At 34.3% G+C, this 14,856-nt stretch overlaps 1 protein-coding gene across 5 annotated transcripts in view; it reads left to right on the top strand.

Annotated features, from left to right (window-relative positions):
• The window catches only part of LOC101746706 (multidrug resistance-associated protein 1), a 46,840-nt gene that overhangs the window by 19,394 nt on the left and 12,590 nt on the right, over positions 1-14,856 (top strand). For 3 of the 5 annotated variants that reach the window (XM_062671541.1, XM_062671540.1, XM_062671539.1), the window contains exons 9-19: positions 2,569-2,809; positions 4,452-4,589; positions 8,421-8,567; positions 9,252-9,336; positions 9,521-9,722; positions 9,805-9,977; positions 10,480-10,824; positions 11,488-11,604; positions 11,815-11,921; positions 12,425-12,568; positions 13,244-13,319. In XM_062671541.1, the coding sequence (XP_062527525.1) occupies positions 2,569-2,809; positions 4,452-4,589; positions 8,421-8,567; positions 9,252-9,336; positions 9,521-9,722; positions 9,805-9,977; positions 10,480-10,824; positions 11,488-11,604; positions 11,815-11,921; positions 12,425-12,568; positions 13,244-13,319 (1,775 nt within the window). Of the gene's footprint in view, positions 1-2,568; positions 2,810-4,451; positions 4,590-7,379; positions 7,530-8,420; positions 8,568-9,251; positions 9,337-9,520; positions 9,723-9,804; positions 9,978-10,479; positions 10,825-11,487; positions 11,605-11,814; positions 11,922-12,424; positions 12,569-13,243; positions 13,320-14,856 lie in introns of all 5 variants that reach the window. The other 2 variants (XM_062671538.1, XM_062671537.1) reach the window with 1 other exon arrangement.

Here is a 14,856-nt window from a genome sequence, read left to right as displayed (position 1 = left end):
ACACACATGAAATGAAAAAAATAAAATTAAAAAACATTAAAAAAAAGTTGCCTATGTTCATCAGGGACAATGTCGGCTTCTAATGGAAAAAGAATTTTTCAAATCGGTCCAGTAGTTTTGGAGCCTATTCGAAACAAACAAACAAACAAATCTTTCCTCTTTATAATAGTAGTATAGATGAAAAAATAACAAAAATATTAAAAACTCTGTCTTCTATTTAATTTAAATCTTTCATTAATTTTCGGACGCCCAATGTAAACCAATGCAAAATATAACATTCATGGTATTCAGATAAGTGCAAAAAAACAGGAAATTTACATAATATATGATCTAAAGTCGAAATTTCTCGATTGAATCCATCCTGATTTCTGTTTTAATTGATTTTATTAGCTTAGGTACATATCTCCATACCAACTTTCCGCCCGCGGCTTTGCTCGCGTGAACTACACTTTCTCTTATAGTTCTCGAAGAGTGAGCCACGTAACCGTACGAAATATATAATATACTTTTTTTACAAAACTCCAACATAGATTAGCCATTTCGTCTAAAATATTTTAAATTATATACAAAAACCTTTCTCGTTTGTCGATGCTTCTATAATATTCATGAAAACCGTATTAAAATCGCTTGCATAGCTTAGAACAGTGATGGGCAAAAAGTAATCAGATTAATAATTACAAATTACAATTACATTTTAATTGGTAATTGAGATACTTTGTAACAGGTTACTTAAGTAACTGATTACAGCGAGTACTTATTGTAATCAGTTATAAAATAATTCGATTATAAGTTGATTAAGAGTTCTAATGACATTAACTGTAACAGATTACTTATGTATTTGAAACAAATTACTTATAATTACTGACAATTGATCACATAACTATTCTGTTATGTTATGTTAGGAAACCTTACAAAAAATGTCCTACTAATAACTTTTTTGACAAACGCAAAAATGAAACACATTTTATATACTTTTTTTATAATCTTTTATCATTTTACGTTATTTTTTTTAAATTAATCATTGGCAGATTAAATTAAATTAAATTAAAGTAAATTTAATTACCTAAAATATTCTTTATATCGCGTGCCCTGCGAAAACTATTGATGATAGAATAAAATTATGTACTACGACTTTGTAGAACACATTATTATTCACAAATAGTGTCGCGACAGCACATGTCTAACTATTATAGTTATGCCGCAATAAGTGTTGTTTTATGTAAAAAAACATTTTTTTTTAAATAAAACAACTTCAAATATCGAAGTCGTCGTGGCCTAAAGGATAAGACGTCCGGTGCATTCGTATCTAGCGATGCACCGGTGTTCGAATCCCGCAGGCTGGTACCAATTTTTCTAATAAAATACGTATTTAACAAATGTTCACGATTGACTTCCACGGTGAAGGAATAACATCGTGTAATAAAAATCAAACCCGCAAAATTATAATTTGCGTAATTACTGGTGGTAAAACCTCTTGTGAGTCCGCACGGGTAGGTACCACCGTTCCGTCTATTTCTGACGTGAAGCAGTAATGCGTTTCGGTTTGAAGCGTGGGGCAGCCGTTGTGACTATACTGAGACCTTAGAATTTATATCTCAAGGTGTGTGGCGTATTTACGTTGTAGATGTCTATGGGCTCCAGTAACCACTTAACACCAGGTGGGCTGTAAGCTCGTCCACACATTTAAGCAATAAAAAAAACGTTGAAATTTTTGTTAAAGACCCGAGCGGAGTCGGAGCGGGCCGCTTGTATATATTAATATTGTTAACATCAAATTGAATCCAATGCAAGGTTCGTTGAACTTACAAGCTAGCGCCAATTGTGCGCATTGCTTTACAAGCGAGAGAGCCAATTAAGATAAAGCGTAATGTGAAAACTACATAAAAGTAAAACAAATAAAAAACAATACCGATATTACATTTACTATTTTCGGACACGCAATTTACATTTTGAAATATTTTTATCACTTATACTTGATTTTGAAAAATAACAAGGGTCAAACCTCCATATACATTTATGTACTCCCAAAAGTATCCAAAAGTTTTACAAAGGCAAAAATAAGATCCAGAAAATGGTTCCATTTCGCGGGTTTCCTTTGATTTGAAATTTTATTAATATAATGGAATTAATAAGGAAATCGCATGAAATCAATTAACTCTGCAGAGCAGTATCATAAAAAGAGTATTTCGTTGATAGATTGATGACTTGTTAATCCGGTCACCGTCCTCGTCGAACCCGTCGCTTGCGACGAAAGGCTCGACGAGCGAATTAACCCATAGACACAGCCCACTGAGTTTCTCGCCGGATCTTCTCAGTGGGTCGCGTTTCCGATCCGGTGGTAGATTCTGCGAAGCACTGCTTTTGCTAGGGTCAGTGTTAGCAACACTCCGGTTTGACCCCGTGAGCTCACCTACACACGTTAGGGTGAAGCTGAAATAGCCTCTCAAGACTATCAGCATAGGTAGAAAAAAAAAACTTGTTAATAAAACTTAATGTTGTTCGTATTTAAAATTGATGTAAATTAATTATTGAACTATCTATACATTATTGATTTATTTGTCCGAACAGATTCGTTGAGTTAACGGCATATTTGAACATGATATGGTCGGCGCCTCTGCAGATCGCCCTCGCCCTATATTTCTTGTGGGCTATCTTAGGTCCGTCAGTTCTCGCTGGTTTGGCGGTAATGATCATTCTTATACCGGTGAACGGTCTAATAGCGAACAGGGTCAAGACATTGCAAATAAAACAGATGAAGTACAAGGATGAGAGAGTTAAACTTATGAACGAAGTGCTCAATGGAATTAAGGTGAGTGAAAAAATAATTATAATCATTATAAATAGGTAAACATTTTAAATTTGTGCTTATAACCAGAAGTTGTTGAGAAAAGATAAAAAAGTAGCCCTGAAAATAAAGTAATCTAAGAGACTTTTTCCTGCATAATGTTATCTGACAAAAACACACGTTGCCTCTGATTTGAAAACATTGGGTAATAAATGATGTATTTGCGTCGAGGTCGTCGCGATATCAATTCTTCTAACATTATCTCATTCGATGCCACCGATAAGTTATCTCCACTAAAATCATTATATCAATAATAAACGATTAAAGCGTGTTGCCAAAAAAATAAACTCACCGCATCATAAATTTCTTGTGAAATTATTGTGAAATACAATCAACAAAGATCATTGCACAATTTACGGTAGTTATCGTATCGATCGATTAATAAAAATGAGTCTGTAAATGACACTAGTATCCAGAACGAATTAACCGCTACTTATTAATAAAGCCGTAAATAATTTGATAACATTTAAATCGTAACCGTATAAAGCATTTATGACATTGATACAAAACATTATTACTGGTTTACTGGATTTACTGGTGGTAGGACCTCTTGTGAGTCCGCGCGGGTGGGTACCACCACCCTGCCTATTTCTGCCGTGAAGCAGTAATGCGTTTCGGTTTGAAGGGTGGGGCAGCCGTTGTAACTATACTTGAGACCTTAGAACTTGTATCTCAAGGTGGGTGGCGCATTTACGTTGTGGATGTCAATGGGCTCCAGTAACGACTTAACACCAGGTGGGCTGTGTGAGCTCGTCCACCCATCTAAGCATAAAAAAAAACAATTTCAACAACAAATGTATTCAAATGACAATTTCATAAAAAAAATTGGTTTATGGTTGGTTATATTTTTAGTGGTTTTAAGTTATTATGGGGTTTCCAGAAACGTCCATTTAGGAAGTTTATTCTAACAGCGCCTGTCTGATACTTCGAAATCGAACGCATGACCGTTACCCGGTAGAAATATCCATATTGTACATAATAATATAATATTTGCACGTATACGAGGATTTTATTGACATGAACGTGAAAGTGGCTTGTCGTCACCTCGGCGCCGATTTCATTAAACACGAGATAACGTTATTCCGTACTCACCGGTTTAATGCTATCTGTTATATATAAATTATACTGGCCGGATAATCGACATAGTTTATTTTTTGTTTTATACGGGTGTAGGAAGATCGTTCTCGCACGACGAAAATCAATATTTTGCCATTTAAATTTCCATGCAAAAATATCTAAAAAATATTTATAACAAACTTTTATTTTCGTGAACCAGCAATCGAAGCGAAACCGCTGAACTCGAGTCAGACGAGGTCGTTGACCCGGCGATCAGCTGCTTTCAAGAACTGAAATTAAAAACAAAGTTTACCATTTATTTTAAGCTAGTTTTATAATATTGTCTTATATTAAAAATTTGTATTTCACATTCGATACTATGTAATACAGACCCATCAAAATTTGATATTATGAAATTTAAATTTGATTACCGTTCTATTGATATAGACTGCAAATGTAACAAATCTGCTAAAATATATTAAGTTCAATTTTATTTAAATGAAACAGAAAAAGAATTGTTACTGATAAGCGACTTAATTATTTAATACAGGTTCTGAAAATGTACGCTTGGGAGCCTAGCTTCGAAGATCAGATCCTGCAAATAAGGAACAAGGAAATGCACGTACTGAAACAAACGGCGTATCTAAATTCTGCGACCTCTTTCATTTGGTCATGTGCTCCGTTTTTGGTAAGTAGCGAATAGGTTATATCATTGTGGCGTTTAAGTACGCACCTTTTTATGATGCGTAAGCCGGAACGCACGAGATGTGGAAAACAGAATACAGTCTGTGACACGGGTCCTTTTTACCGCCAAATATTTAAAACATAAAAACATTTTATAATGTGTTAATTAACTAATATAATATAATTAGCTAGAATTGTTTATGCCGCTACATCAATAAAATTTATATTGTTTCAACTGTGATGTTAATTACATAAAACACGACTTCACGGCGAAAGAAAGATGGGACTCTATATGAACTCCCTCATCATCATGATGTCTTTAAAGACTGTAAAGATATTGAAGTGTAACGAAATTCTAATTAATATCAACGCTTTGAACGTATTTATATTGTACAACGATTGTCACGTTCTGAAAATCTGAATGTTTTATTGCGGCCCGACAGAATATGTGATTGTGGGAGATGCTTACACCGCCGGACAAGCTCATAATACGCCATATGCCGTATAGAACTCTGAGAATGCTGCTTTCCATACTCACAGGAAGTGATAAAGTGCCATTGTGATGGACAATCCATATCAAGAATATGTTTTGGGTGTACGTAAAAGGCCGACTCGCGGAAAAAGAAAATACTATATTATTTACCTGTGGTCAGAACAGTCGCTTTGAAGATGTCCGCTTTTTTAGGAGACTCAAATAATACTTATCACATTTCATAATATAAAGAAATATCCTTATCTAATTGGGACCGTAAATTGCAAAATCATTTATTAACAATTACATTTCGTTCTGATTGATAATAAATAAAGTATTACAAAATAATCTCTGATTACAACACGCAATAAAATGTCAAAACATTGATATTAACAACTTACCGAATTCGATAATTTGATATATTACTCGTATATCAATAAATAATAATAATTCAATTACAAATTAATGTATGATAAACAAAAATCGTTTGTAGTTTCACGCTAATTTAATCAATGAAGGATTTTTTGCAAAATCTGATTTTGAGATTAAAGAATCTTACATGACAATAGCCTGCTCATAATCATTATAGTTAACTGTTACTATTTTTACTTCTGTCTTCCATAGTACAAGTAATCCCACCTTATTTTGTGAATCAATACGTCGAGTCAAAGTTTGTAGGAGCGCGCTTGGGTACCTACACATATATGTGTAATCGCTAATACTAAATCTCAGAATGGCGGTTCGCAATTCCGATCCGGTAGTAGATTTAATCGCGAAAAAGCTGCTCTTGAGTTGTTAGGTTTCCTTTGGAGGCACTCGAGCAGCTGTTAGCAAATCCCAACCCTTCGAGCTGAGCTATTGCTCGCCCACCTGTCCTGGTGAAACTGGAAAGGTCTTCGGGCGACCAGTAATCATACCTCGATAAAATAAATAAATAAATCTCGGAATACGCGGGAACTATGAAAACACGAGGGTCGCCTTCTGTAGACAGTGTTTTGCTATGATATTAGCGCATTATCGTTTAATTAACTATATGGTGTCTCAGGGTGGTAAGTATATAGATAATTTTTTTGTAATTGGATGGTTCGTAACGTATAAAAATAAAAGCTAATAATAATATATAAATAATATAAACCCGAGTAGTCAGGTATGTGCTCGTATTGTTTTATAGGGATAATCACCAATCAGGAAATGGTTCGTAAAATACAATTGTTATCGTAATTTAGTCGCAGAACAGAAGTTTTTACGTTATATTTGGCTTTTTCGTGAGTCACATCATTGAAATCGATAAGCAATCAACCTGTCCGAATATTAAGTGCAAATTAATCTCGGACAAATCTTGGCGTTGGATGCAATTTTCAGTATAATTTTATAAATAAAATAATATTACCTATAGTATAGTGTTTTCTTGCGGTTCCGTAAGTCGTAGCATATAATTAAAACTACGTCTTCCATCATCATTCTCTTGCCCTTCTCCCAGTCACCTGGGGTCGGCGCGACATGTTGTCTCCTTCCATACTCGTCTATCATATGACCATTTCTTCGCACACTCCCCTCTTACACATATCGTCTTTCACGCAATCCATCCATTTCTTCTTAGGTCCACCTCTTCCTCTAGAACTACTTCTTCCGTGACCACGTGAAACTGAAAAATATTCGAAACATCGCAAATAATATGACGACGGCAAAAATGCGAGATTAAAACATAAAAGTAGTTTTAACAGTATATCGTCTTCCCTTCAGTTTTCACCAATCGTGGTCATAATTATGCCTTTTTAATACGAATCATTGAAAATAAGAAAATGAAAATGATAAACGTGAGATTAAACTAAACGTAGTTTTAATTAAAATAATTACGTGTTAATTAATTATAACTTTGAACTTTAATTATTTTATGAATGGTTTTTTATTTCTGTTTTTCCTGTTTCATTCGCAATAATATAAAATAATTAATAAAACAACTAGATATGAGTGCCCTCACCACAGTATATATGTAGGTACTATGTTCATAGACTTTTCTACATCACACATTTTTCTTTATAAGCCGCAGTTGACAGCCCTAGCACGAGCACCGAGCGTAGGTTGAATGAAAATGAAGTATATTATACATAAATGAGCTGTACTTCTGTACTGTCGGTGTGTTGTGTTAATATTTTTATACCGCTTTACCAATTTGACGATCCAATAGGCGGCCGTGGAATTAATAAAATGACATCGCATCATTAATACATGTATCCTTGCAATCGCAAGTGGCATTGCAGTGAAAAAGAAGAGAAAACAAGTAATAAATAATAATATATTAATAATAATTTTATGTTAAAGGTGACCTTCTTAACGTTCTTCACATATGTGATATCCGATCCTGAGAATAATATCCCGACTGCCGAAAGGATATTTGTTTCGATGTCGCTGTTTTTCACAATGAACGTACCACTAGGTTTTCTGCCTTTCATCATTGTTTCCGCTATAGAGGTAGAGCAACATGTTATGTTGTGTACGGTACGGAGTGTAGGAGGCTATGGTTCTATCCCATCCGAACTTCACTAACCGCATTATTGGCCATGCGATAATTAATTAATTAAACATTCTAAAGCTTTGCGTTGTTCACGACGATTATTCATAATATCGATATATATATAATATCTATTAATCGATTAGAATCGATCGATTTTTGTGAGATTTTTTTCTCAGAAATTTGGAAAAATTATTCAATAGTAAAATCGACGGATTTACTCCCATGAATCTGCACATAAAAAACTAAACATTTAGCTAACAAATCTAAAATATATTTTTATGAAGTACAACTTCTAAAATTTATAGGAACAAATTTTATATATCTTACAGTTTATCAGTTCATAAATCAAATATAAAGCACAGTTCACTGGCATATGTGTGATAACTAAACCAATCAAAGACACATAAATAAGATTGTGAAATCTTAAGTATGAATTATATCTTTTGTAACAACATCCAAACTGAATAAATTACAGTTAACTCACATATTAATGTATCAAGGAATATCAAATTTGTAAGAAATATCAGAATTAGGAAGGTTATTTCTTTAATTCCTTCCCGAAAGATTTGGTTTTTTTTTTCACAAATTACCGCGCGTCACTAATTGTTTAGCGTAAACATGAAAATAAATTTAGATATATTTAAAATTCATGATTTTATTTTTGTCACAATAAGTACTGAGAAAAAAATCGTAATGTAAATCGTTTAGAAGGCAAACAGATTCCCTTCAAATTGTGACTTTGAATGTGGAATAAAATGTGTAACAACACAAGCTGAAACGGGTTTTAGTCCTGGACAGTATGCATGTACCCCTCCAGGTAAGAGCTAATCAATGGTATGGTCTCGTAGGTTTCACTGATGTCGTTCGGATGCTTTGTATTGGTGAACGATAAGGAAACTCTGGACTCTGAGAAGGCTTTCGTTGCATTATCACTTTTCAACATACTGCGTTTTCCACTGTCAATGCTGCCTAACGTTATATCGAATGTAGTACAAGTAAGTTCATATTTAAAAAAAATTCTAAATTTAATCAGGGTGGCTTCTGTTTTGGATTTAAAATTGAATACGTCTAAATAGTACAGTACGTAGTAGTTTTAGTAGGAGCTAGTTTTATATTAATTAATTATCTTCAAATGTATCGCTCCTTTGAAATACGATGCAATGTTTTCCCACGCTTCGTATTTATTAATTCATACGAATGATGGAAGCGTATCGTGTTCAAGGCTATTTAGATTTTCTTGACCCTTTAAATAATTGATCGTTACTGATGAGTTTTTTTTTAAATAATACGTCACTTTGAAAACAGAATAACAGAAAACTCGTGACGATAATGGTACAAATATTTCAACAGTATAGCACTAATGTAGCCGGAACATTTTTGAATTGTAATTAAATCACAATAAAAAGCAAGCCACCTGTTTTTTTTTCTCTTTTTTTTTCTTTATAGAAACTTCTTAAGAACACTCCAAATAGGTACATAACGAACAAAATCATGTTAATTTTTCCTATTTGATTGCAACTAACAGTAGACGATAACTTTTATAAAAAAAACAAGCATGCAAATACATTGGTTGAACTGAATAGGTCCGCTTGGTGTAGGGGACGTTTCTATTTATAACTTCATAAATCTAATCAACAACAACAACAATTCGCTTTGACTTCATCAATGAATATTTTCAGACGTCGGTAGGCATAAAGAGATTGAACAAATTCATGAACTGCGATGAGCTCGACATTAGTTCCGTCGATCACGACAAGAAAGAGCGTAAGTAACGTTTGGCTGTGTTTCCTGAATTTTAAGACATAATAATTCGTTTTTTAAAGTTGACTTTTTTCTCTGTATGTCTTGTCACTCTTTCAAAAGAAAAAAAAACTTTCTTTCTTTTTAAGTCATAGGCAAAGGGAATGTTTTTTTTATTATTATTATTATATTGAAACGTCGTTCGCAGCCAGTCCAATTGTTATCGAAAACGGGAATTTCACGTGGGGCGAAAAAGATGCCGATCCTGTATTGAAGAACATTAATTTGAATGTACCGCGTGGCTCTTTGGTGGCCATAGTCGGAGCTGTAGGTTCCGGGAAGAGTTCATTGCTCGCTGCAATGCTTGGCGAGATGAACAAGATATCAGGCAGAGTGAATACACACGGCAAGTGTCATTTTAAAAATCGTTCTTTGTATAAAAACTAAAGGCGAAAGTGGAAATAATATTTGAAATGTATTCCTTACAGGCAGCATAGCGTACGTCCCGCAACAGGCCTGGATCCAAAATGCCACGCTACAAGATAATATACTCTTTGGGAAGCCTCTGCAGCAGCAGTCTTATAATAACGTTATTAATGTGTGCGCCCTCAAACCCGACTTTGACGTGTTACCTGGAGGAGATCAGACCGAAATCGGAGAGAAAGGTGACTGGATATTAACACTAAATAATTAATATTATCAAATATTCCAAACTACTACTGGTGGTAGGATCTCTTGTGAGTCCGCGCGGGTAGATACCACCACCCCGCCTATTTTTGCCGTGAAGCAGATGCGTTTCGGTTTGAAGGGTGGGGCAGCCGTTGTAACTATACTGAGACCTTAGAACTTATATCTCAAGGTGGGTGGCGCATTTACGTCGTAGATGTCTATGGGCTGACCAACACCAGGTGAGCTCGTCCATCCATATAAGCAATAAAAAAATTTAAAGTTAAATTATTGTAACGAACCTGTAGAAAAAAGTAAAATGTAGGAGTTTATTTTTATTCGCTTCAAATAACGAACGATATTGAAATAATTAATCATTTTAGTCTTCCTGCTACTCAGAGAGAAAGAGAACACTGCGGAATATAATAACGTCATTGTTCACGTTCGCCATTAAATTTTTTCATTAAAACTCATTACGTGATTTGTATTGATTGTTATCAGGTATAAACTTATCGGGCGGTCAGAAGCAGCGCGTGTCGCTGGCGCGCGCCGTGTACCACGAGGCGGACAACTACCTGCTGGACGACCCGCTGAGCGCCGTGGACTCGCACGTCGGCAAGCACATCTTCGACAAGGTCATCGGGCCCGCCGGCCTGCTCAAGGACAGGACGCGCGTCTGGGTCACGCACAACGTGTCCTACCTCGCGCAGACCGACCTGGTCGTCGTGCTGCGCGACGGACAGGTCTCCGAGGCCGGCTCCTACCAGCACCTGCTCGAGAAGAAGGGCGCCTTCGCTGACTTCCTGCTTCATCATCTGAGCGACATCGAGAAAACTTCGCCTGACGGTTACTATTGCATAAATAATAATAATAAGTTAACTAACGGATTCATTATCACTTCTTAATAATGCTATTTTAGTTTTCCACATATTTACACAGTAAATAAATAAATATAAATATTTACTAAAAATCACGGCACGTTAACTGGTCCCGTGCTAAGTTCGTAAAGAACTTGTGTTACAAGTACCAGATAACGGAAATAAATATAATATTTTTATTATACACATACATATATTTAATATACACCCATAACCCTGGAAAGACATTTATATTTATCATACAAATATCTTCCCTTGGCGGGATTCGAACCCGCGACCCCCTTGTGTAGTGACTATGTCACTTACCACTACACCAGTATACTCTGCCTTTAAAAAAACACTACATACTGATTATTATAAATTAATAATTTCTAAATTTCATACTTTTTCTACAGAATGGCATCTTTTAATGTAAATTAAAAAGATAAGAAACAGTTTAATATGTAGATTTCCAGTTCTACGAAATAACTGTATATACGAAATAATAATAATATAACTTATAGGTGTACAATTTTAGTTATTATTGTTTCGACTTTGTTTCAACATCCTGTATATCAGTTCGAGATTGTACAGGGTGTTTGGGATACACTCTATAAACAAAGCTATTTAAGCAAACAACTCCTTGTTACAGAGTTAGATGTTCTCAAGCAAGACCTGGAAACAAAACTCGGTACAGAATTCCAGAACAAACTGCAAAGGGCTCGCTCGCTCTCCGAAAGTACTTCAGAGTCGGAACAAACTCCCGCAGGTAAACATAACTTGTATATTTTCTAATGTACTTCACACATCCCTATACTTGTGTTTTTGGCACACTTTTATTTGCTTAACCTGTATTTGTCTATGTAGCTGAATATTTTACATAATAATATAATATAATAATAACTTCTGCATATCCAAATATTTTTGTTACACTAACTGTATATCATTATAAATATGTGAAATACAAACTTATCTACAGGTGATAGAGCTGGCAGCGTGAAACAAAAGACTCCTGACGCCCTCACTCAAAGCAATCTCAAAGAAAAGAACAAACTGATTGAAGCCGAGAAAGCGGAAACAGGAAGTGTGAGTTTATAAAACAAAAATAAAATAACACAAAATTCAGAAAAGCATGATAAGAGAGTAATGTATTTTTTTTATTACGTGAATGGATCATCGAAGCCCATAAACACCACCCAAGTACCGCTTCCCACCTTTAGGAACTAAATTCTAAATCTCAGTTTTACAGTACAAAGATTGCCCTATACTTCAAACTGAAACGCATTACTGCTTCACGGCCAAAATAGGCAGGGTGGGTGGTATGTACCAGTGTGGGCTCAAAAGACGCCCCAACACTAGTAATTACGCAAAGTACGTACGTATTTCATTACAAAAATTAGTACCTGCCTGTGGGATTCGAACACCGGCACATTCGCATCGCTCTATACTAATAAACCAGGCCTCTTATTCTTTAAACCACGACGACTTTAATTGTCTGTGTCATTGATCACTTTCCTGTCTATTCGGCGGCGTTCCCTGTTTGAAGAGTTCTATAGCCATTCTTACAATACAACATACGTTTTTTAAAGGTGAAATGGAGTATATATAAGCACTACTTGATGAGCGTCGGTGTTTTCGCGTCCGTCGTGACGATTCTGATGAATCTGATCCTGCAAGTGTTCCAAGTCGGCTCCAACTACTGGCTGGCGGAGTGGTCCAGTGATTCGAAAATCGTAAGTTGCTGTCAATTTTTGTCTTTGGGTAATAATTATAATTCCCAAAATCAATCAAACACTCAACTAAATTAAACTCAACAGTCATTTTATATTAAACAAACCCTTTAATATTCTGAATTAGAAAAAATAAACTTTAATAAAACGAATAGTAATCTTCATGAAGATTAGATTAAAAATATTGTACTATAAAAATATGTATCTAAACGGTACTTAAAACGGATATATATCAGATCTCAAATTGGCCGATGGTGTTCACACAACCAAGCTAAGTTTAGGAAATTAACACTGAAATCAAACATGAATAACTTTCACGCCGAAGGATAATGTTCTGTAGTAACAATATAGGTTCAACATTTTTAAAACATAATTTTAGCTAGTATTGCTATGGGGCCACCGTCCATTTTATTTCTGCCGGGAAACAGTCGTCTTCCCGCTTGAAAGGTACAGGCTGTGCAGTAGGGGACCATCCGGGTGATCGATGGTACCAACTCAATCGTTAGACACCGCTGTCTATGCAAAGACGCGCCTCCTCTGTATACAAACAGTCACAGCAGAACGGCTGTCGTATTGTATTATGGGATGTCATCCAACCATAACGTGTTGTTCATAATGTAACATTAATTAAATTGTGATTGCTATACCTAATGCACATTGTTCTTATAAATTTTCTAGATTGTTAACGGAACAGTGGACAGAGCAAAAAGGGACATGTACCTCGGTGTGTATGGAGCGCTCGGAGCAGGACAGGGTAAGTGCTATATTCTGATCAAACGATACATTACCGATCCAAATACTTTTATTCATCAAATCAGTTTGAACCAACTGTGAAATTATTCTCCGTCCCATGTTCGAAGCCTCAAGCATGGCATCTAGAATGGTATCAAACTGAAAAAAGGACATCCGTATTATATTCTGCACGGCTGTAGCCAACATGGTGGAATCTAAATATATAAAACTCTGCTTGTTATATGAATAATATGAGCTTATATGTATAATATACTTACTGAGGGTACTCGTTAAACTACATAAAGCGGTTCAAATAGTGCATCACATTATAAATAAATTATTATGTAAAAAACTCAAATTAATTTAAAACTTCTAATATAAAATAAGTTATTATTCCTGTATTCTTTGTGTCGAAAAAAAAAGGAAAATTAATGAGTTCTATTGGGAATCGTATAATAATATAAATTAAATATTATTTTAATAATTTTAGGCATATCTGTTCTGTTATATCGGCATCACGGAATTAAATGAATTGTCAATTATTGAAAGACTCGTTCACTATAAGTTCATTTTTCAATTTATTAGGGATTTGTTTTTTTTTAGTAATATAATTACAAAACGACAATATACGTGTTTCCTATATATTTATCGTGAATATTCCTTCGTATGCAACTGCAATACCAAAAAACCATACATTTATAATGTTTCTAACCTAGTAATTACTCAATGGATTCATAATTATTTTGGAGTTCGGATATCTAACCTTTTGATAAAAACAAAAACTGTATTAACATCTACATTTTAACTCAATTCTGTTGTTCAATCAATCTACACTGTGATTTGCTCAGTTCTGTGTAAATAAATTGGTAAAATATGAATGAAACTTTTTGATAATGTTAGATATTTTACAGAAAACATAAATAAAACAAAAAAATCTACTTATTTCGGAATTATTTATACAAAACATTTCCAGATTAAACATAACACAAGTATTATCGTTAGAATTACAATAATATACGGATTGGAATCTTGGTGATATTAGATCAGTGTAAATTATGTATAATATTTGACGTTTTCTAACATATAATGTATTATTTAATATTATATAATTTATATTTAATACTTGGTTTGTAAATATAAAAAGAACTTTAACTTGGTGTCAGTGTATAATAATGAATACATTTTTGCAATGTTTTATTTATGTAAATTGACTATAGCTTCATACTATTTTCTTTTTAATAACATTTTTACTTACCAATAATTGCATGGTTTAAATCCAACAATAATATGCATGGTGTGATTTTATTAAATTTCAATTAATTGTACTTTTAAATAGATTGGTAGCTAGAAATTACTTTATGCAGATTTCACTTACTTTCATTTGAGAACGATCATGAACAGAAATGGTAATTAAGAAAGTGATTTTTGCAATAGTAGGTACATAGTGATCTTTTTATTTTAAACTATCAACAAAGACACGCATGCATCGAAACGCCACTCCTGCGCTCTCTCCTGTTCAATTAATCTATGTGTACAGAAATAATATTTGAAATGGCCAA

The sequence above is a fragment of the Bombyx mori genome, chromosome 12 (genome assembly GCF_030269925.1).
Source record: "Bombyx mori chromosome 12, ASM3026992v2".
NCBI classification, from domain to species: Eukaryota; Metazoa; Arthropoda; class Insecta; order Lepidoptera; family Bombycidae; genus Bombyx; species Bombyx mori.
This window is presented reverse-complemented; position numbering and strand designations above follow the sequence as displayed.